Source organism: Vulpes vulpes, chromosome 11 (assembly GCF_048418805.1).
Source record: "Vulpes vulpes isolate BD-2025 chromosome 11, VulVul3, whole genome shotgun sequence".
Lineage (NCBI taxonomy): Eukaryota > Metazoa > Chordata > Mammalia > Carnivora > Canidae > Vulpes > Vulpes vulpes.
In genome coordinates this window covers 21,240,617-21,261,728 of record NC_132790.1, presented here as the reverse complement: position 1 = coordinate 21,261,728, position 21,112 = coordinate 21,240,617, and the positions used below count along the sequence as shown (strand labels likewise).

General features: G+C 39.4%; 1 protein-coding gene across 2 annotated transcripts; it reads left to right on the top strand.

Annotated features, from left to right (window-relative positions):
* The first annotated feature begins 504 nt into the window (after positions 1-504).
* Positions 505-21,112, top strand: TRIM34 (tripartite motif containing 34). Of its 2 annotated transcripts, XM_025988418.2 has the most exons (8): positions 505-900; positions 6,638-7,125; positions 7,992-8,087; positions 8,860-9,090; positions 15,686-15,708; positions 16,947-17,047; positions 17,353-17,379; positions 17,727-21,112. In XM_025988418.2, exons 2-8 carry the CDS (start codon positions 6,706-6,708, stop codon positions 18,290-18,292), a joined length of 1,464 nt encoding a protein of 487 aa, XP_025844203.2. In that variant the 5' UTR covers positions 505-900; positions 6,638-6,705; the 3' UTR covers positions 18,293-21,112. The 2 variants fall into 2 exon arrangements, with proteins under 2 accessions (XP_025844203.2, XP_072581897.1); XM_072725796.1 differs by lacking the exon at positions 16,947-17,047 and having other exon boundaries at positions 639-900; positions 17,727-17,785.

Sequence of the window (21,112 nt, the reverse complement as noted above, 5' to 3'; positions counted from 1 at the left end):
ACGTGCATGTTGGCCATGTCTATGTCTTCCTCTGTGAGATTTCTCTTCATGTCTTTTGCCCATTTCATGATTGGATTGTTTGCTTCTTTGGTGTTGAGTTTAATAAATTCTTTATAGATCTTGGAAACTAGCCCTTTATCTGATATGTCATTTGCAAATATCTTCTCCCATTCTGTAGGTTGTCTTTTAGTTTTGTTGACTGTATCCTTTGCTGTGCAAAAGCTTCTTATCTTGATGAAGTCCCAATAGTTCATTTTTGCTTTTGTTTCTTTTGCCTTTGTGGATGTATCTTGCAAGAAGTTGCTGTGGCCAAGTTCAAAAAGGTGTTGCCTGTGTTCTCCTCTAGGATTTTGATGGAGTCTTGTCTCACATTTAGATCTTTCGTCCATTTTGAGTTTATCTTTGTGTGTGGTGAAAGAGAGTGGTCTAGTTTCATTCTTCTGCATGTGGCTGTCCAATTTTCCCAGCACCATTTACATTTTGGACTGGATAATTCCTTGCTGTGGGAGCCGTCCTGTGCACTGTAGAACAGTTAGCCGTACCCCTAGCTTCTACCCACTAGATGGCAGTAGCACCCCCCAGGTACGACCACCAAATTTGTCCTCAGACTTTGCCAAACATCCCTTGGGACAAGCCCTGGCCTTCCCCACTTGAGAACCACTGAGTTATAGCATTTTTCTTCCAGTGGCTCTACAGGAGTGCTTCCTGTTGGGCCCAGAAGCTCCTTCCTCTGTCATCTTCCTTCGGCTCTGAGGATTTCACTTTCATTTTCAAGCCAGCAGCTCAGGAGGAGCTACGCAGACCCAGCACCTGTTTGGTGAGGAAATGCTGAGGACGCCTGCCCTGGCAGTTCTTCACCACTTAAATCGGGAGTCAAGACTTCTCTGCTGGGGCCTACAGGTGCGTTGGAAAGTTAATGAGGGTCTGTGTGTGGAAAGGGAGAGGGTAGGAGAAGCTAGAAAGAAGGTACTATACCAAGTTATGTGAGTTTATTGTGTGGCCCAGACTTGCTCTGACGGGAATCAAAGTCAGCTTGCCAACTTCCTGCTCTGAAAGCAGACAGATGGTGGCCTTGACTCTGGAGAGGATGGCCTAGAGAGAAAGGAATGCCCAAGAGGTGGAGGGCATTGTTTCTTTCCTGGAGGGGCCCTTCTTTCTCCAACCTGTGTCCATCCTCATCCCCTTTCTATTCTCTAGTTCGAATTATCTAACTGGCTGAAGAGAATTGGGTCCTTTTCCTCTCTTGCTCTCTGTCTCTCTTTCTCAAAGATGAACAGAAAGTATTTTCTCTTCTGCCCATGTCTACCTGCTTGAAAAAAAGCTGGCAAAAGAGGTCCTTGTGTTCCAAATGTTTGAAAGCCCAAGCTCCTAGAGTGGAGCAAGAGACAGAATGGAGTTTGGAGGGCATGACCGGGGTAATATTGAAGCTGATTCTCTCATTCCTCTCTGGCAAACCAACCAAGGGGCTGTCTATGGCCTTGCTGACATCTCCTTAGCTGCTGGTTTGTGGAGTGATGTGCCTGCCACCTGTCTCTGTGGTCCCCTGTCACCCTGTGTTCTTGGGAGTGCCAATCTCAGGAGTATCCTTGCAACTTTCCAGAATAGGCCCAAGTACTCTTGCTCCCAGTACCCCACTGACCCATCCTTACCTGCCTTAGGGCTCTTTCTTCATCATTCTTCCTCTGTAGACACACCTTTGCATGGTTACCTCAATTCTTCACTATTTTTCTTCATTCAGAACTAATTAACAGGGGTTGATTATTGCTCAAAAAGGGCCATACACAGTGATGGATTTATTATATACCTTCTGACACATGCCCATTCCATCCTGTTCTCTGGTCTCCCCGGGAGTCTATGGTTTACTCCTGGATAGGGTACCTTTCTGCTCAGACACTAATTGTGCCCCACAGTCCAAAAAAAAAAAAGCCCAGCACATAGGAAAAAACAGATTTATTATTTCTTTCTTTATTTAAACAATTGATTCATAGGAACTAAAGCTGCTGGTTTAAAAAAAAGTGCAATGAATATGCATTCAACATGCACTAAATGTTAAATACATAATAAGATCTTATAGTCTAGTTGGGGAGAGATTGTACACAAACAGATAATGGATATGTATACAAGAAGGTGACTAATATTATGGGGTAACAGTTTGTAAGTGTCAAATGCAGTGACCTGATAAAGGCCTCGTAACTGTAAGTAGTTTTCATAAAGGCCTCATTATGAGGAAATATTTGAGTAGAATCTTAAGAATGTGAGGGATTTAAAGGCTTTAGTATGGGTTTTCTACCAAGATTGAAAGGAGGTTAGTGTTGGCTGGGGCAGAATAAGCAGGGAGAAGAGAAGGGGGTGGCCTCAGGTGTTAGAGGCAGGAGGAGGAGGTATATATTGTGGCCCTGACTAGAAGGTGGGGATGATGACTGCCTCATGCTGGATGACATGTATTTGAGCCAAGTAAGGGTGACACGACTGGTACTTGCTTTGAGGAACACTCTACTCAATGATGTAAGAACAGAGATGGCAAACTGAGGAAGGGCAGTGATAGTTTCAGGGAGGATAGTTTCCCAGAATCCATGCAGGAAGACATATGGCTCCTGACAGGATGATGGTAGTGGAAATGATTGGAACTAGTTTGAAGAAAACATTCTTAGCATCCTCTGATGAGCTAATGAGATCAGGAACAATTTAATAAAAGTGGTCCTGTTACAGAATGACTTTTTTTAATTGACTTGTTAAAAATATTACTTTTTAAAAATATATTTGCCAGACAGCTTGAGCTGTTGGAGAGAGGGTCATGTATGGGGGGGTTGAGAGGGGGAATGCAAATTTAGTCCTGAATTCTAGGGAGTTTCTGAAGCAGGAACTCCCAATATAGAGTTATGGGGAGGGAAACCACAATATTTCTGAGTATTCTGAGTTCCCCAGGTCTCTTCATGTCAAAAATAGGTCCTACTTCCCCCACTGGAAGTTTCTGGCCCATGAAACCAAGAAAAGTGGCTAGGATGCTGTTTGAAAATTCACAGAACATCCTTTCCTGCACACCACTTCCTGGAGATGCTTATTTTACTATGTGACCTGCAGAGAGGCATAGAGTTGCATTATCATGAGTCCAGGTGTTAGGAGAAGACTCAAGTGTAGGATATAATCATCTGACACTTGTGACAGCCAGCTGACCTGGGACTTCCTTCAGGCAGATACTACTTGCATTCCCTTCCTATCTTCTTGACCACTGCTGGACTCTCAGGTCACTCTTGGACTTTGGTGGGGTCACTACCTATGTGTGGGGGACTGGCTCCTTTATACCATCTTCCTTCTGTGGCCAGTGTGGTGGCAGCTAATTTGAGATCAATTTCTTGTAGCCCCACTGTGAACCTGAGATTTATAACCCCATGGTAGAGTTCATGGTCCACTCCCCTACAGACTTTAGTTGTTTCTCGGTGTTGGACCCTGGCTCACGGGTGCCAACGTGTCCCGGTGGACGCCCCAGAGACTCAGACCCCAGACAGGCAGATGCAATTAGCAAGAGGGTTTATTGAACGTTTGCGCAAACGGGCTCTCCGCCTCCGAGGAGGAAAAGAGCCCCGATTAGCAATTACAGGTATTTTTTAAAAGGCAAAAGGAAAGAAACCGCCTAAAGACAAAAGAACCGCGGGAGTCCCATAGCATCCAGGTTGATTTCACAGAGGGTCAACATGAACCTATTCAGGGACATTCCAATCAGGGTGTAGGGGGAAATGGTTTTCTTATCACAAACAGAATGCTTTTAGTTGCTAAAATTTCAGGAAGGCGCCTGGATGGGCTGCCTCTGGGTTAGGGCTGACCCTACTTACAAGGGGGGAGGTTTCTTCACTCAGCATTGGTTGGATACTGAATAGAATGAAGGATAACAGAGAACCCCATCCCTATGGTTGGCTTTTAGCTTCAGTTGTAAGCAGAGGTGGATATTATCATGTTGTGTAAACCCCTGGTCTTGCCAGTCATTAAAGCCTGATTTGACCAAAGTCATTGTAACTAGGAGCTAATAACATTGGCCTTTGGACAATTTTCAGTATCTGTACCATTGGCTAGATAACATTGGCCAGCCCACATTCAGCTTTATTTTCACCAGGTTCACTTCATGGGTGATTGGAGAAGTGACATATTTCTAGACCTAACTTTATCTTAATACAGCTTCCATCATGCCCCTATTTTTCTCTTTTTAGGGGAAAGGGAAGATTTTTTTTTTTTTGGAAAGGGAAGATTATAGTTTGTTACACAGCTGAGTTCTTTCTTTTATTTCAACTGTGTTAGCTTCCTAAGGTTTTATAATAAATTATGGGTTAAAACAGGAATTTATTCTTCCACAGTTCAGGAAACAAGTCCAAAGTCAAGATGTTGGCAGAGTCGGTTTCTTCTCTAGGTAATAAGGGAGAATCTTGTTTCATGTTTCTCTCCTAGCTTCTGGTTAGTGGTTTCGTGAGATCCTTGGTGTCCCTTGCCTTGCTGTTGCATTGCTCCAGTGTCGGCCACCATTGTCACATGGCCTTTCTTCCCTGTATGCAATGTTCCCTTTCTTCTTCTTAAAGGACACTTGTCACTGGATTTAGAGCCCACCCTATTCCAGTATTACCTCATCTTAACTTGATTACATTGGCAAAGACTTTATTTCCAAAAAATATCACATTCACACAAGTGATATCGATATGGGGGATAGAATTCAATTATTTAAAACAGGTATCATAACATTAATATCTACTGAGATCTTCCCCTTTTTTTTTTTTGCCTCACAGTTTCTTGTCCATAATGAACCCAGGTTCTGAGAATCAGCAGTGTCACCACATTACCACTCTGTGATGCCTTCTGACTGACTACCACCAATAGTTTTAGGTTTGGGTTGCCATTCCCATTCATGTGATTTAGCAGGACGTAAACCAGTCAGGTTCAGGTAGCTTGTCTGGGGCATACAGGACAGGAGATACAGCATAGCATCATGACTGTCTCATGTCAGTCATGAGGGTCCACACAGTGATATGGAAGGTACTTTATCCCCTTCAAGAGGTTACTTGTTAGAGAACAAGACCAGGTGGTATGTATGAAACTAACATAGCTTAGGTAAGTCTTGGGGCAATAGATTGATTACCTTGTAAGAGCCATGAGAGGAGCTTCCAAGACCCTACCAGCAAATATTTCATTACAAGAGTAACAACCCACTTGTGGAAGCACAGGTCTGTACTTATGAAAAATAATAAAAATAAATCAAAGTACTAGAAGAAGGTAATGCCAGTATCCTTTTTTTATGGGAGAAAGGAGAAAGGATGTAAGCCTGATGATGACTTTTTTTTTGTTATATATCCAACCCAACTCCCAATCTTGTCTCTTTTCTCTTACCTTCTCTCTCAGCTTCATCTGCTTCTCTGTATTCCCTCCAGCAGCCTGTCCTACAATTCCTATCACTGATCCCTGCTTTTTGGAGAGAGACTTTCTCTTTTACATCATTTAGGAAGTGTCACTCTTTTGGTCTCTACAGGCTCATTAATGCCAAAAGCTTAGCAAATCTTGGCACACCAGGCATATGGGCATTTTAAAACCTGTACGTGTTGTATTTTCCATCAGCAGGACATTCATACATGTGAATTCTCCTATTTGGCAAATTATTAGTTCTTCCAAAACATGGACCTCTGAGTGGTAGTGTTTATCACACCTACCAGACATCTGAATGAGGATCCTGAAGACATTGTATTCACCCTAATTCAACTTAGTGAATGAAATAATTTTTATAAGCTACTTCATTCAATTTAAACAGTTCAATAAAGTACTCATTTCTCAAGGACTTTCATATAAAGAATAAATAGGCTCTATAATTCTTAGTGATAAAATTCCTTCCCTATTGTGGCCTTTGCTATTTCTGTGAGTGTCTCTGGAAGTGAATATGAAAGAATGGAAGGGTTCTATATGGGACAGGCATATTTAGAGGTAAGCATTTCTTATGTTGAAATTATATCTGTGGTCCCAATGTTTATCTATTTGAAAACAGGTAATTAATGGAACAAAAAGATGAAAGGATGATTAAAAGAAAGAATTTCATTACCTAAGGAGAAATGAGGAAGTTCTTTATAAATTAATCAAAGGTTGTGTTCCTGTGCATTCTAGGTACTAGAGATACAGCAGTGAATAAAAACAAAGTACCTGATCTATGTAGGGATTATATTTTAGGGGGAGGATATTTAAGGATATTTAGGGGGAGGATACTTAAGGAATATTTAAGGATATTTATGTCATATATCGTATAATATAATAAGAAAAAATGGCAAATGTACAACAAATGGTATATTAGTAATTGTGCTATAGATAAAGTAATCATGTTAGGTCCTTCTGATGAAAAAAATATTTAAGGAAAGGGTTGAGTGAAGTGTAAGAGGAAGTCGTGCAAATATCAAGGGGAGGATCCTTCCAGGCTGAAAGAAGAACAATTGGAGAAGAAGCCTGAGGCATTAGCAGCTTTACCAGGCCACTGAATTTCATTGCCCTTTCTTCTTTTTTTTTCCCTCTTTCTTTTTGTCCTTCAACATTTCAGTCTTGGCCAATCCTTAATATCTGCACATTTATTATTCTTTTACATTTCTGCCAATCTTACCTTATCCCTTTTCAATCTGCCCAGCCATCCAGGAACTTTTAAGCAAGAAGAGCCTCAGGAGCAACTATAGGAAGAGCCAAGGAAGACGTACTATGGCTTTAAAAATCTTGAACATACAGGATGAGGTATCCTGTCCCATCTGCCTGGAGCTTTTGACAGAACCCCGGAGTCTAGACTGTGGTCACAGCTTCCGTCAAGGCTGCATCGCTGTGAATAATAAGGAGGCAGAGATCAGCCCCAGAGGGGAAAGCAGCTGTCCTGTGTGTGGTGTCAGATACTCACTCTGTAACCTATGGCATAATCAGCATCTGGTCAACATAGTGGAGAGAATCAGAATGTTTAAGTTGAACCCAGAAGAGTTGCCGAAGAGAAACCTCTGTGTGCGCCATGAAAAGAAGCTCCTGCTCTTCTGTAAGGAGGATAGAAAGGTCATTTGTTGGCTTTGTGAGCGGTCTCAGGAGCACCGGGGACACCAAACATTCCTCGTGGAGGAAGTAGTCAAGGAGTATCAGGTAAGGCCCAGGATGGAGGGAGACAGGAGGGAAGATGGTACTTGGTGGGAAATCTCACCTTTCCATCCTTCTTTACTCACCTTGGCACTATGATACTGAGCCCTGTAATATTCCATGTATGTCTCTTATACTATGCTAAGCTTCCAATGCCTAAAGGACAATTCTGCGTATTCCTTACACTTACATAAACGGTGAGCCTTGGGGGGCTTGGATGGCTCAATTAGTTAAGTCTCCGATTCTTGGTTTCAGCTCATTTGTGATCTCAGAGTCATGAGATTTAGCCCCACATGGGGCTCTGCTCTCAGCAAGGAGTCTCTTCCCCTTTCTCTCTCCCTCTGCCCCTCCCCCACCCCCACTCTAACAAACACACACATATTCTGTCTCTAACATAAATCAATAAATCTTAAAAAAATAAAGAATGAGCATAGAATCTAGAGCCTAGACTCTTGGCCAAGAGTGAGAAGTTTTCCTTTTTTCTCTTTTGTTATATGGGTCAGGGATTCCTTTCACAAACTTGGCTCTCATAGTTCCCTCAGCAGGATGATTGCTGTTCCAACCTTGTGGATTGGATGTGGAAAGAGTGTCAGTAAGAGTATGGGATTTTTCTTGCTACAGCAGGATCAATCTTCTATGAAAAGAGAGAATTAGGCTACTCTTGGTGAGGGATGGTGACTTCCACCACCCAGGTACAAATGATGTATTCTCCTTAGCTTTTCTCTCATATCATAGATTCTAATCACTGTTTCTGTTAACTGGTCTCTTCTGAGATCAGCATGATTTCTTCTCCATTCATTCTTTGCTGAGAAAGCTCATAGGTTGATGATGTCTCCTAATGTGAGTCGTCTGATGTGACTTTTCTCTCACAGGAGAATCTCCAGGCAGCTGTGGAGAGGCTGAGGAAAGAGCAGCAGAAAGCTGAGAAGTTGGAAACTGATATCAGAGGAGAGAGGACTTCCTGGAAGGTAGGAAGAGATGCTTTCTGATGGGTTTTTGACACAGGAATCTTGGCAGGACCTTCAGTCCAAATCACAAGGAAGCCCCTTCTTTGTTCCCTGGCACCGAATGCATCCAGAAGCTATTTGATTCTTCGTCCTGTCTCAGTTACAATTGAGGGTTGGAGAGTGGACATGTTACAAGTACACACAGGGATTTGGAATTGAGCATAAAGACAGATTCTTTGGTGAGGAAGGATAGAGAATTCTGTCTTCCATTCCTCTTTTCCAATGAAGCTCTGATACCTTTGGTGAAGGACTCTGGACAAAGGACCAAGATTTTCCCTAAGATTTAAACTTGGAAATGTGGTAATGCAGGGAGATATGAATGTCCAATACAGCCACATACAACTTAAAACCTCATTTAGGTATTACTTTCCATCCCAGGGTTGGCCTGGATAAGACAGTCTGAGGCTTGCTTTGGTATGGTGACTGGGTGACTGGCACTGAGGGGGGCACTTGATGGGATGAGCACTGGGTGATATGCTATATGTTGACAAATTGAACTCCAATAAAAAGATAATTTAAAAAAAAGACAGTCTGAGGCTTGCTTTTTGGTATGTACTAAAGGGAAAACAGTAGGAAAAATACCCAGCTTTCCCCAAAATTGACCCCATGCCTCCATTTCCCTCTTGATTAGAACTCAGTGAAAAAATATTTCTTTTCCTGGCTCGTAATCCCTTACACAGTAGGCTTTCAGGCAGATAGATTCTTTATCTTTTTTGTTTGTCTAATCTTGCAGTGCCAGATACAGACTGAGAGACAAAGAATTAGAACAGAATTCAATCAGCTTAGAAGCATTTTGGACAGTGAAGAGCAGAGAGTTCTGCAAAAATTAGAAGAAGAGGAAAAGAGGATACTGGATAACTTGGCTGAGGGTGAGGCTGAGCTGGCTCAGCAGAACCAGTTGGTGAAAGAGCTCATCTCAGATCTGGAGCATCGCAGTAAATGGTCAACAGTGGACCTGCTGCAGGTAAGAAGAATCCCCCAATTTGGAATTCTTGAAACACAATTTATGTTACTTTCATTTCTGTGTCTTTGGGCTCTGATCTCAGTGTTGACACTAAAAGGTTCCTTTGGCTTTGTGAAGCCCCTCTTTGCCATCCATTCAAAATATCACGGACCGTTTAATATAAGCATTGCAGGGGAGTGTCCTACTTTATTATTTTATGAAGTAAGGAAATACACTTGAAGATCCATGGTATCCAGAGATATTCTCTATACCCCTATTATCTGTGATCCAGTGTTGGACATTTGTCAAACTTTTTTCATTTATTTTAGCCACAGGAAAATACATGCATTTTCAGGTTTAAGAAATGAATCCTTTGTTTAATTTAAAAATCTGTATTTATTATTATAAATTTCTCCTCTCAGATTTTTTTTTTAAGTATAAAGAGAAAGAACATTGAGCCTTTTCTTAGGAGGATGGGAAATATATGGATAGGAAGTGTCATACTTGAGTGGTAAGATTCTGTGTGCAAGTGTGTATATGAGTGTATGTGTATGTCAGAAAGGTTGCTGGTGTCAGGGAATTATGTTGGTGCAAACCTATAGAGACTTGAGAGAACAATTTGAACTAACATTAAAATTTATATAATATTTTCGAAGCATTATTAGTGTGACTATGATCCTGATGGTCATTAAGGGAATTCCAGAATTTTCTGGAATGATGGTATGATGGTCATTAAGGGAATTCCAGAATTTTCATATTTTTTGCTTGATTTCCTGTCTATTTCTTCCCTTTCTTTGCTGTATTTCCAAAATACTTTTTAAAATTCTTGTTATCAAGCAGAAGGATAATTGATTTTCACATATTGGCTTGTTTCCTTTCTCTCTGATACTTGCATTTTAGTCCTTTCTTTTTTCTTTATTCTTTTTTTAGTTCCCTTTTTTCTTCTTCTTTTTTTTTTTTTTTTTTTGCTTTCAGATTAATTTGGGATAGAGGTTAATAACTCTTCTTCTTCTTCTTCTTTTTTTTTCTTTCTTCTATCAGAATCACCTGGAGTGCTATTTTAACGTTAGGTCCTCAGATCCATTGTAGTAAAATAGCTTTTGCATTTTTTTAAAGATTTTATTTATTTACTCGTGAGAGACAGAGAGAGAGAGGCAGAGATATAGAGGGAGGAGTAGGCTCCCGGAAGGGAGCCCTATGCAGGACTCCATCCCCAGACCTGGGATCATACCCTGAGCTGAAGGCAGATGCTCAACTGCTGAGCCACCCAGGTGTCCCACCCAGTCTTTGCATTTTTTACCAGGATCTCTAAGTGATTATGTCACCAGACAAACTTTAATAAACTTACAATAGATGTTTTCAACAAATTGGGCTGGGAAAACAATATCCACAAGCCAAAATATAAAGGTAGACCCCTGCTTCACATCATATACAAAAATTAACCCAAAGTAGATAAAAAAAAAATCTAAAAGTAAGGAAAGTGCAAAAATTATAAGACTCTTAGAAGAAAACATAGGTATAAATCTTTGTGACTTGGAATTAGGCAATAGCTTCACAGATATGGTGCTTAAGAACACTAGCAACCAAAAATAAGGTAAATTGGAGCTCATCAAAATTAAAAATTGTGCTTCAAAGGACACCATGTAGAAAGTGAAAACAACATCTCACAGAATGGGAGAAAATATTTTCAAATCATACATTTGATAAGGTTTAATATTCATGATATATAGAAAACCTCTTACAACTCAACAATAAAAAAGGCAACCTAGGGTGCCTGGGTGGCTCAGTCAGTTAAGCATCTGACTTTCGAATTTATCTTTTTTTAAATTTTTATTATTATTTTTTAAATTATTTTTTCATTGGAGTTCACTTTTCAACATGTAGCATATCACCCAGTGCTCATCCCGTCAAGCACCCCCCTCAGTCACCTCCAACCTCCTTCCCCCCTCCCTTTCCACCACCCCTTGTTCTTTTCCCAGTGTTAAGAGTCTCACATGTTCTATCTCCCTCACTGATATTTCCCACTCATTTTCTCTCCTTTCCCCTTTATTCCCTTTCACTAGTTTTTTATTTTTTATTTTTATTTTTTTAAAAATATTTTATTTATTTTTTCATGAGAAACACACACACACAGAGGCAGAGGCAGAGGGAGAAGCAGGCTCCATGCAGGGAGCCCACCGTGGGACTCGATCAGGGGTACCCAGGATCACACCCTGGGCTGAAGGTGGCGCTAAACTGCTAGGCCACTGGGGCTGCCTTTCACTATTTTTTTATATTCCCCAAATGAATGAGACCATATAATGTTTGTCCTTCTGTGATTGACTTACTCCACTCAGCATAATACCCTCCAGTTCCATACACGTCGAAGCAAATGGTGGGTATTTGTCATTTCTGATGGCTGAGGAATATTCCATTGTATACATAAACCACATCTTCTTTATCCATTCATCTTTCGATGGACACAGAGGCTCCTTCCGCAGTTTGGCTACTGTGAACATTGCTGCTATGAACATTGGGGTGCAGGTGTCCTGGCATTTCACTGCATCTTTGGGGTAAATCCCCAGCGGTGCAATTGCTGGGTTATAGGGCAGTTCTCTTTTTAACTCTTTGAGGAACCTCCACACAGTTTTCCAGAGTGGCTGGACCAGTTCACATTCCCACCAACAATGCAAGAGGCTTCCCCTTTCTTCATATCCTCTCCAACATTTGTTGTTTCCTGTTTTGTTAATTTTCCCCATTCTCACTGCTGTGAGGTGGTATCTCATTGTGGTTTTGATTTGTATTTCCCTGATGGCCAGTGATGCAGAGCATTTTCTCATGTGCTTGTTGGCTGTGTCTATGTCTTCCTCTGTGCAGAAGAATGAAACTAGACCACTCTCTTACACCATACACAAAGATAAACTCAAAATGGATGAAAGAGCTAAATGTGAGACAAGATTCCATCAAAACCCTAGAGGAGAACACAAGCAACACCCTTTTTGAACTTGGCCACAGCAACTTCTTGCAAGATACATCCATGAAGGCAAGAGAAACAAAAGCAAAAATGAATAATTGGTACTTAATCAATATAAAAAGCTTCTGCACAGCAAAGGATACAGTCAACAAAACTAAAAAACAACCTACAGAATGGAAGAAGATATTTGCAAATGATATATCAGATAAAGGGCTAGTTTCCAAGATCTATAAAGAACTTATTAAACTCAACACCAAAGAAACAAACAATACAATCCTGAAATGGGCAAAAGACATGAACTGACTCTTGAATTTCACTTTAAGTCATGATCTCAGGGTCCTGGGACCCAGTGCCTCATCTTGCTCTGCACTCAGCATAGGGTTGGCCTCTCCCTTTGCTCCCCTCCCTCACTCCTAGCTTGTGCTCTGTCTCTCTCTCTTTCTCAAATAATCAAATCTTAAAAAAAAAAAAAAAGCAAAAATGAGAAAATCCAGTTTAAAAAATGGATAAAGGACTTGAGGGGCTCAGTTGGTTAAGCACCCACTCATGATTTCAGCTCAGTTCATGATTTCATGGGTCATAATATGGAACCTTGCATCAGGCTCCATGCTCAGTGTGGAGTCTTCTTGCCTCTGCCCCAACCCCCCCACTCACTTGCTCTCTTTGTCTTAAATAAATAAAAAAAAGAGTACTTGAATAGATATTTCTCCAGAGAAGATATATAAATAGCCAATAAGCTCATGAAAACATGATTGATATTATTAGCCATCAGGGAAATGTAAAATCAAAACCACAATGATGGGATCCCTGGGTGGCGCAGCGGTTTGGCGCCTGCCTTTGGCCCAGGGCGCGATTCTGGAGACCCGGGATTGAATCCCACGTTGGGCTCCCGGTGCATGGAGCCTGCTTCTCCCTCTGCCTGTGTCTCTGCCTCTCTCTCTCTCTCTGTGACTATCATAAATAAATAAAAATTAAAAAAAAAAACACAATGATAATTCTACCAAAAAATGGACAATACGAAGAGTTGACAAAGAGGTGTAGAAGTTAGAACTTTCATATACTGCTAGTGAAGTTGTAAAGTGTTGAAGCTATTTTGGAAAACTGCTTGGCAGTTCCTCCAAAAGTTAAAGTTACCATATGGCTCAGCAGTTCCATTCCTGGGAATTAAAACAGGTCCACACCTAAGCTTGTATACAGAAGTTCATGGTAGCATTGTTCATAAGAACTCAAAAGTGGAAAAATTAACTGAAGAATGAATAGATAAAATGTGTTATACCCAAACAATGTAATATTGTTTGGCTCTAAAAAGAAATTAACACTAATAGGTGCTATAACATGAATGAACCTTGAAAACATAAGTGAAAGAAGGCAGACACAAAAGGCCCTTATTGTATGATTCCACTTATATGAAGGTTGTAATTGATAAATCCCTAAACACAGATTAGATTAGTAGTTTCCAGAGTCTCTGGAGAGGAGGCAATAGGAAATGATTGCTATTAACAGTAAGGTTTCTTTTTGCCATAATGAAAATATTCTGGAATTAAATATATTTAAAGATTTTATTTATTTATTCATGAGACACACACACACACACACACACACACACACACACAGAGGCAGAAACACAGCAGAGGGAGAAGCAGGCACTGTGCAAGGAGCCCGATGTAGGACTTGATCCTGGATCCCAGGATCACTCCCTGAGCCGAAGGCAGACGCTTAACCACTGAGCCACCCAGGCGTCCCATAAATAAACTAAAACCTACTAAATTGTGAGCTATAGAAGGTGAATTTTTTGGCATTTTAATTATATTATGAGTAAAAACAAAAATCTTGCAGATTTATTCCTTTTCTCTTGTTTATAGTTCATTCACAAGCTCTTCACAGCTCTTTCAACTGCCTTCATGAAGACTCATGTTTATGTCACTTTTCCAGGCATCTGTTCCACTTATACCAGCTTCAGTTGGTATCTGGTTACTTGTAATAAAAACAGTCCTCAGTAGATAAATATTATAAATTTGGGGGGTTAACTTCCTACATTTAGATAACAGCTTCAAAGAATGACAAATGGGCCAACCAAGGAACTTACTCTTATACTAGATTAGGGAGTTTGAGTGTTCCTTTCCAACATGTTAAGATATATACTATTGATTGTGATGCTGTCCCTTCATAACCTTGTCCCTTGAAAGTTCTTATAACAACTTTCCTATTATCTGGATCTTCACTGTAGTGATAGGGATGGATCATTTTATCATATGCCTATTGTTTGCTAGAGGTATTATTGTTGTTTGCATGCTGTTGTTACCTTCAACACTGACTCAGAAGTCTGAGCTAACAAAGAAATTCCATACTTAAAAATGGATGAAAAATTAGATGAGATTTTAGGTTATTTACCTTGGGAATAAGAGGTACTTCTGTTCTTAATGTTCTTATAATAGTATTTTTACATTGGGCCATTTTTACCAAAACTGGAACAGGAAGAAATAGAAAACCTGAACAGGCCAATAACCAGGGAGGAAATTGAAGCAGTCATCAAAAACCTCCCAAGACACAAAAGTCCAGGGCCAGATGGCTTCCCAGGGGAATTCTATCAAACATTTAAAGAAGAAATCATACCTATTCTACTAAAGCTGTTTGGAAAGATAGAAAGAGATGGAGTACTTCCAAATTCATTCGATGAGGCCAGCATCACCTTAATTCCGAAACCAGACAAAGACCCCACCAAAAAGGAGAATTACAGACCAATATCCCTGATGAACATGGATGCAAAAATTCTCAACAAGATACTAGCCAATAGGATCCAACAGTACATTAAGAAAATGATTCACCATGACCAAGTAGGATTTATCCCTGGGACACAATTTTGTCAAAAATTTTCCCCTGTGTTTATTAAAATCATCACGTTGTTTTTACTTTTATTCTATTAATCCAGTGATTTATGTTAATTGCTTTTCTTATGTTAAACCAAACTTGCATTTCTGGGATATATCCCACGTGACCATGGTGTATATATCATCTTTCCTATTTTGCTGGATTCAGTTTTTTAGTATATTGTTAAAGAAGTTTACATCTATATTCATAAGAAATACTGGCCTGTAGTTCACTTTTCTTGTGATGTCTTTGTATTGTTTTTGCATCAGGGTAGTATTGGCTTCATAGAATGAGTTGGGAACTATAACCTCCTTTTCTATTTTTTGGAAGAATTTGTGAAGTATTTCCATTATTTCCACTTTAAATCTTTAGCAAAATTCACCAGTGAAGCCATCTGGGTCTGCCTTCTTCACAGGAAATTCTTTATTTCCAGTCTAATAGCTACATGTTTTAGGAGTATTCAGATTTTCTATTTCTTCTTAAATTAGCACTGATAGTTTGTCTTTCTAGGAATTTGTCCATTTCACGTGGATTATTTAATTTGTTGGCATACAATTGTTCATAGTTTTATATTTCTATTAGTTTGTGTAAAAGTCAGTAGTAATGTGTTCCCTTTCATTCCCAATTTTAATAATTTGTCTTCTCTGTTCTTCATGGTATGTCAATTTTGTTGATATTGTCAAATAGTTCACATTTGATTTCTCTGATTTTCTCTAGTGTTCTTCTATTCTATCTTTCATTAATCCTGCTCTAATATTTATACACCTTGACTCTTGTTTTCTCTCTTCTTTCTAGGACATGAGTGGAATCATGAAATGGTATGTATGGGTGACCGTGGGGTGGTGCTTTTGTGTTATTAAGAAAGGATTGTAGCCATATGAGTGTTCTGATGGTCAATCAGAATAAAAAGTCTTCCAAATCAGGGAAATTTGGATGTAGTATTATTTTAAATTGTTGGTCATAGACAAGGATTTAAGTGCTCCATATGTATGGGGAATAGATCACATTCTATGGTGGTGAATTTAGTGGTCAGAGTTCACAGAATTAGGGACAGTAAGGGTAATAAGGATCAGGGATTTTACTATCAGGCTTCTACGACTTTACTTTGTCCTTGTCTCATTCCTGTATTCCATCCATGCCTATCTTATCACATGGAGGGCTTCAACAAGCCCTAAAATAGGTTGTAGGAGCAGCTCCTTTATATTTACTTTGCTTGCATGAGAATATACAAGGGTCATTCTACAAGGTTCTCTTTAGATTAAAAACAACAACAACAACAACAACAACAAAAACCCTGAGCCTCAGGCTTAGTGACATTGACCGTGGTGCCATAATTAATCTCTTCCTATTCACACTTGTTAGAAGCTTATATAGGAAAGTAGTTCTTGTGGGTTAAGTTGGCAACCTACCTGACAACATTAAATTCCTCACAAACACATGAAATACCAACAGTTTGTAGTTTGGTGGTCATAATTTTTCCTTTACCAAGTGTTTTTAACTTTTTTCCCAGAGCTCCTGAAATCTCAAATGTTATTTGTATGGTCACACCACTGGGATTCAGGCTTTGGATGAGGGCACAAGCTCACAGGCTCTCAAAAAGAGACCTGTGGATTTCATATCATAGCTAGCATCTGCAGCCTCACTGCTGGTCTCTCTGCCTGGGAAGACTCATCTATGGCCTCCATGAAAGACCCACCATGATAACTTTCTCACAGACTGCATACATTTTTTAGAGGTAGCAAAGGCTTTCCCTACATGTTATTTCATCAAATTTTCTATTATGTCCATGAGGTATCAAGAAAAAGATTAACTATTCCATTTTTAGAAGAAGAAACTGAGATGAATACCTTCCCAAGGTTATACAGATAGTAGATGAGAAGGTAGACATGAGCACATTTCTTCTGGCTTCAGCATTAGGACTCTCCCTTCTCCCCAACTCAAGCTTTTCAGGGAGGAGGGTTCAAGTGCATCAGTGGCATGGAAAGAGAGAGGAAGCCAGTCATATTGAAGGATACACGGTAAGAGAAGTAGGATCAACATTTTTTGTCATGCCTAGGAGTGAGATCTGGACACTGAAGAAGCCAAAAACTATTTCCAAAAGACTGAAGAGTATATTCCATGCTCCAGATCTGAGCACAATGCTGCGCATGTGTAGAGGTGAGGAGAGCCAGGACAAGATGGGTGAATGTGGGACTCCTGTGGTGTCAGTGACTAAAGTGGGGGGCTGGTATAGTTTCAAAGAGAGAATAGAAAGGAGGAGGGTATTCACAGAAGATGGATATTGCTGAGAGAGATGTGGTTAAATCTACGGGGGAATGGCTAGATGCCTAGTCCATCCTCTCATTCACCAGTTCATAGCCTCACAGGGCTCCCCTCTGCTGGCCTTACTATGGAGAAGAGATAGGCATTGGTGCTTAGTCATTTGCTTCTAGTCAACATCACTGACTCTCTTATCATTTCAGAGCTAACACAAGTCCAGTGCCACTGGGGTAAGAAGAAGTTACTGGTTCTTCAAATCTCTGTTCTCTAATCCCCTTTCAGAAACTTGCAATTTCAGTGAGATCTCATAATCTTAGCTCCATGTGTTAATATATATAATATTCTCTCTCTCTCTCTCTCTCTCTATATATATATATATATCTTTTTTTAGTATATATATATGTGTGTGTGTATGAAATACAATTCTCCAGTGTCTTACTCTTTTCCCCAATCCATCAATAAAAGTTCTACCAAATCATTTCCCAAGTTCCCTCTTTATAATGTCAGCAGATAAACCAACCCCATACTTGTCACCTGATCTTACTTTTCTTTCTTTCTTTTTTTTTTTTTTCTGCAGTGGACATCACACTGAATCCAAGCAACTTAAATCTAAGCCTTGTCCTTTCAGAAGACCAGAGACAAGTGATGTCTGTGCCAATTTGGCCTGTTAAGTTTAGTAATTATGGTATCTTGGGCTCCCAATATTTCTCCTCAGGGAAACACTACTGGGAAATAGACGTGTCCAAGAAGACTGCCTGGATCTTGGGGGTATACTCTAGAAAACGTTTCCATAATATAAATCTTGGTGTTAGACGAGGCACAGATAATCAAAATGTTTACTCTAGATACAGACCTCAATGTGGCTACTGGGTCATTGGGTTACAGAATAAATTTGAGTATAAGGCCTTTGAGGAGTCATCTACATCTCTTCCCATGGTCTTGACTATTTCGATGGCTGTTCCTCCCCATCGTATTGGGGTTTTCCTAGACTATGAAGCAGGGATTGTATCATTTCTTAATGTCACAAACCACGGGTCACTCATCTACAAATTTTCTAAATGTTGCTTTTCTCACACTGTGTATCCATACTTCAATCCTTGGAACTGCCCCGGGCCTATCACCCTGTGCCCACCAGGCTCCTGAACCTTCTTGACTCCTCATCCACTTATATGTAGCAACCCTTGTCTTGGGGCTCATCTGCACCTGAGTTTATGTTCACCTTTCTAAACACCTCTTCCTTCCTTTCTCCTTCTTTTATGTTAGAATGCCATAGAATTGTGCAATGCTTTTCTCCATATACTGAACATACAACTTTTACCCTTTTGTTCCTCATTTAATTCAGCTATCTTTATAGTTCTGTTATCATTGTATTTTATTGATTATTCTGTGGGGTTAAGCCTATGTTAAGCCTTGATTTTTTTTTTTCATAGATTATTGAGGCTCTGTTCATTATTGTCCTATTGGATAATTTGCATTAATCTACTTTTAAGTTCACTCAGTCTTTCTTTTGTGATTCTAAATTTCTCTTAAGCCAGTCCAGGATTACTTTTTTGAGGGATTGAAGCTTTTAGTTTTAGTATTTCAATTAATAAAACTATTTCTATTTGTCTTTTGGAATTTCCTATTTGATGATTATTATAAGCATATTTTCTTTAATAGGCTTTACCCTAGTTATGATAGTTACGGTGAAGTTCTTATCTTCCTTGTTGTAAGTCCTGTTTTAAATGCAGTATCTGCATTATCTTGAAGTTGTTCTCCATTGATCACCTTGTTGTTGAGTATGGACTATTTTAGTTTCTCTGTAGGTTAAACCATTTTAACATGTACCTTAAATTCCCCAAGGGGAATTGTGAATGAGATGTAAAGACTCTGGATTCTGTTTATTTTTCTGAAGGATATTTATTTTTCAGGCAATTAATTTGGTTGATCTCAAATTCGAAAATCTCCCCTGCATTTTGCAGCAACTGAAATTCCGATCAGTTCTTTTAGGTCTATTGGGACTCCTCTGTATCCACTTCAAACATATGTTGTTCCAAGAATTGCTCTATTTGTATGTACAATTAGAGATTTCCTCCTCTGGATCTCTCTTTTACAGGCATTCTCCTACTGGCTGTTGTAATAGCCCCAAATCATTCCTCTTGCTTTTCAAGCTAATAAGTCTGTAGGCTGCTGAGTTTTAACTGTCCTGCTCACTACCAATTGAGCAAATGAAAAGCCATAAAACCAGGAAAGTCCTTCAATAGTATAGTCCCTTCTTTTAATTGTTTATTACACTGTAGATTCCAAGTGTTTTGTCAGTCTCTAGTGCCTTCAAGTTTTTGTTTGTTTTGTTTAATTTTTACAAATGTTCAAAGTTAATAGTGTTGACCTGTTAGGGTATGAGTACTCTTTTGTTAGAATAAATACCTCCATTATTTATGGAGGAAACAGAATCTCAGTTTTGCTTCTCTGGATATTCTAAGCTGAAAGTTCAATTTCTGAATTTTAGTGTGTGGTTTTGTTTGTTTGTTTGTTTGTTTGTTTGTTTTACAAACTGCCAGATTTTGTTCAAAGGGGTTATACCATTTCTGCACGCCTTCATATTTCAGGAAGGGAACAGTGATGGTGTGGAATAGGTGGTTAATGCAAAGATATTAAGCATAGATGTATTTTGCAGTGTATTTGGTTGAAACTGTAGAGGATTGGAGAGCTCAGAGTCCAACTGTGTGACAGGCACAGTACAATGATATTGATTGTAGTGCTCAGAAGAAAAGAACTTTCTTACCCAAAAACTTCTTCTCTGTCTGGTACTTCCTTTCCCAATCCCTCCACAGATCCAAAAATCCATTGTTTCACCTCTCTTCCTCTGAATCTCTTAACTGACCCTACATCCATGATCAATATCTTGGGACTCTCTTATGAAGCATTAGATTTGCAGCCAAGAAGAATCAGTGGGGAAAGCAGGTCTTGTCAAGATACCTAGAAACTTAGGCAAGCACAATACCTGAATTTACACTTCTCTTACCATAAATACTTTCTCACCAGAGCTGAGTATATTGGTATGTTGCATATTCCAGCTCATTGCATTCTGAGTTACAGGGAAAAAGAAATCTTTCTCAGAGCTCTGTATTTCCCTGCCTTCATTATGTCTTCTGCTTGGAAAGGAATCTAATGAAATATCTCTATTTGGCCCATGGATTTTTAATACTTTCCCATTTGAGAAAACCTTAGGGTAAAGCAAGAGTTGACACAGTTGAAGTGTATTGATGGGGACAGATAAAAAATCAATCCAAGAAAGCCATAGGAATAAGACAGAAGTGAAAGATTGATTAGTATTTGTCAAAAAGTGGAAACAACCTAAGAGTCTATCAATGGAATAAATGGATAAAGATGTAGTGTATATACATATATATATATATATATATATATATATATATATATACACACACACAATGGAATAATACTCAGCCATAAAAAGAATGAAATCTTGCCATTCAACAACATAGATGGACCTTGAAGGTGTAATGCTAAGTGAAATAAATGAGAGAAATGCAAACACCATATCATTTCACTCAGACATGTAAACTAACAAATAAAACAAGCAAACAACACAAAACTCATAGATAAAGAGATCAGATTGATGGTTGCTAGAGGCAGGAGTTTGGGGGTAGGCAAAATGTGTGAAGGGGGTCAAGAAGTAAAGCCTTCCAGTTATAAAATAAGTCACGGGGATATAATGTATAGCATGGTGACTTCATGTAAAAAGTATTGTGTTGCAAATTTGAAGTTGCTCCAAAAGTAAATCTTGAAAGTTCTCATGGGGGGGGGGGGGGATTTTCTTGACTTTGTATGGTGATAGATAGTAACTTGATTTACTATAATGAACATTTCACAATGTATACAAATGTTAAATCATTATATTGTACACCTAAACTAATTTGAGGTATGCTAATTATACTTCAATAAAAATTTATCAAAGGGGAA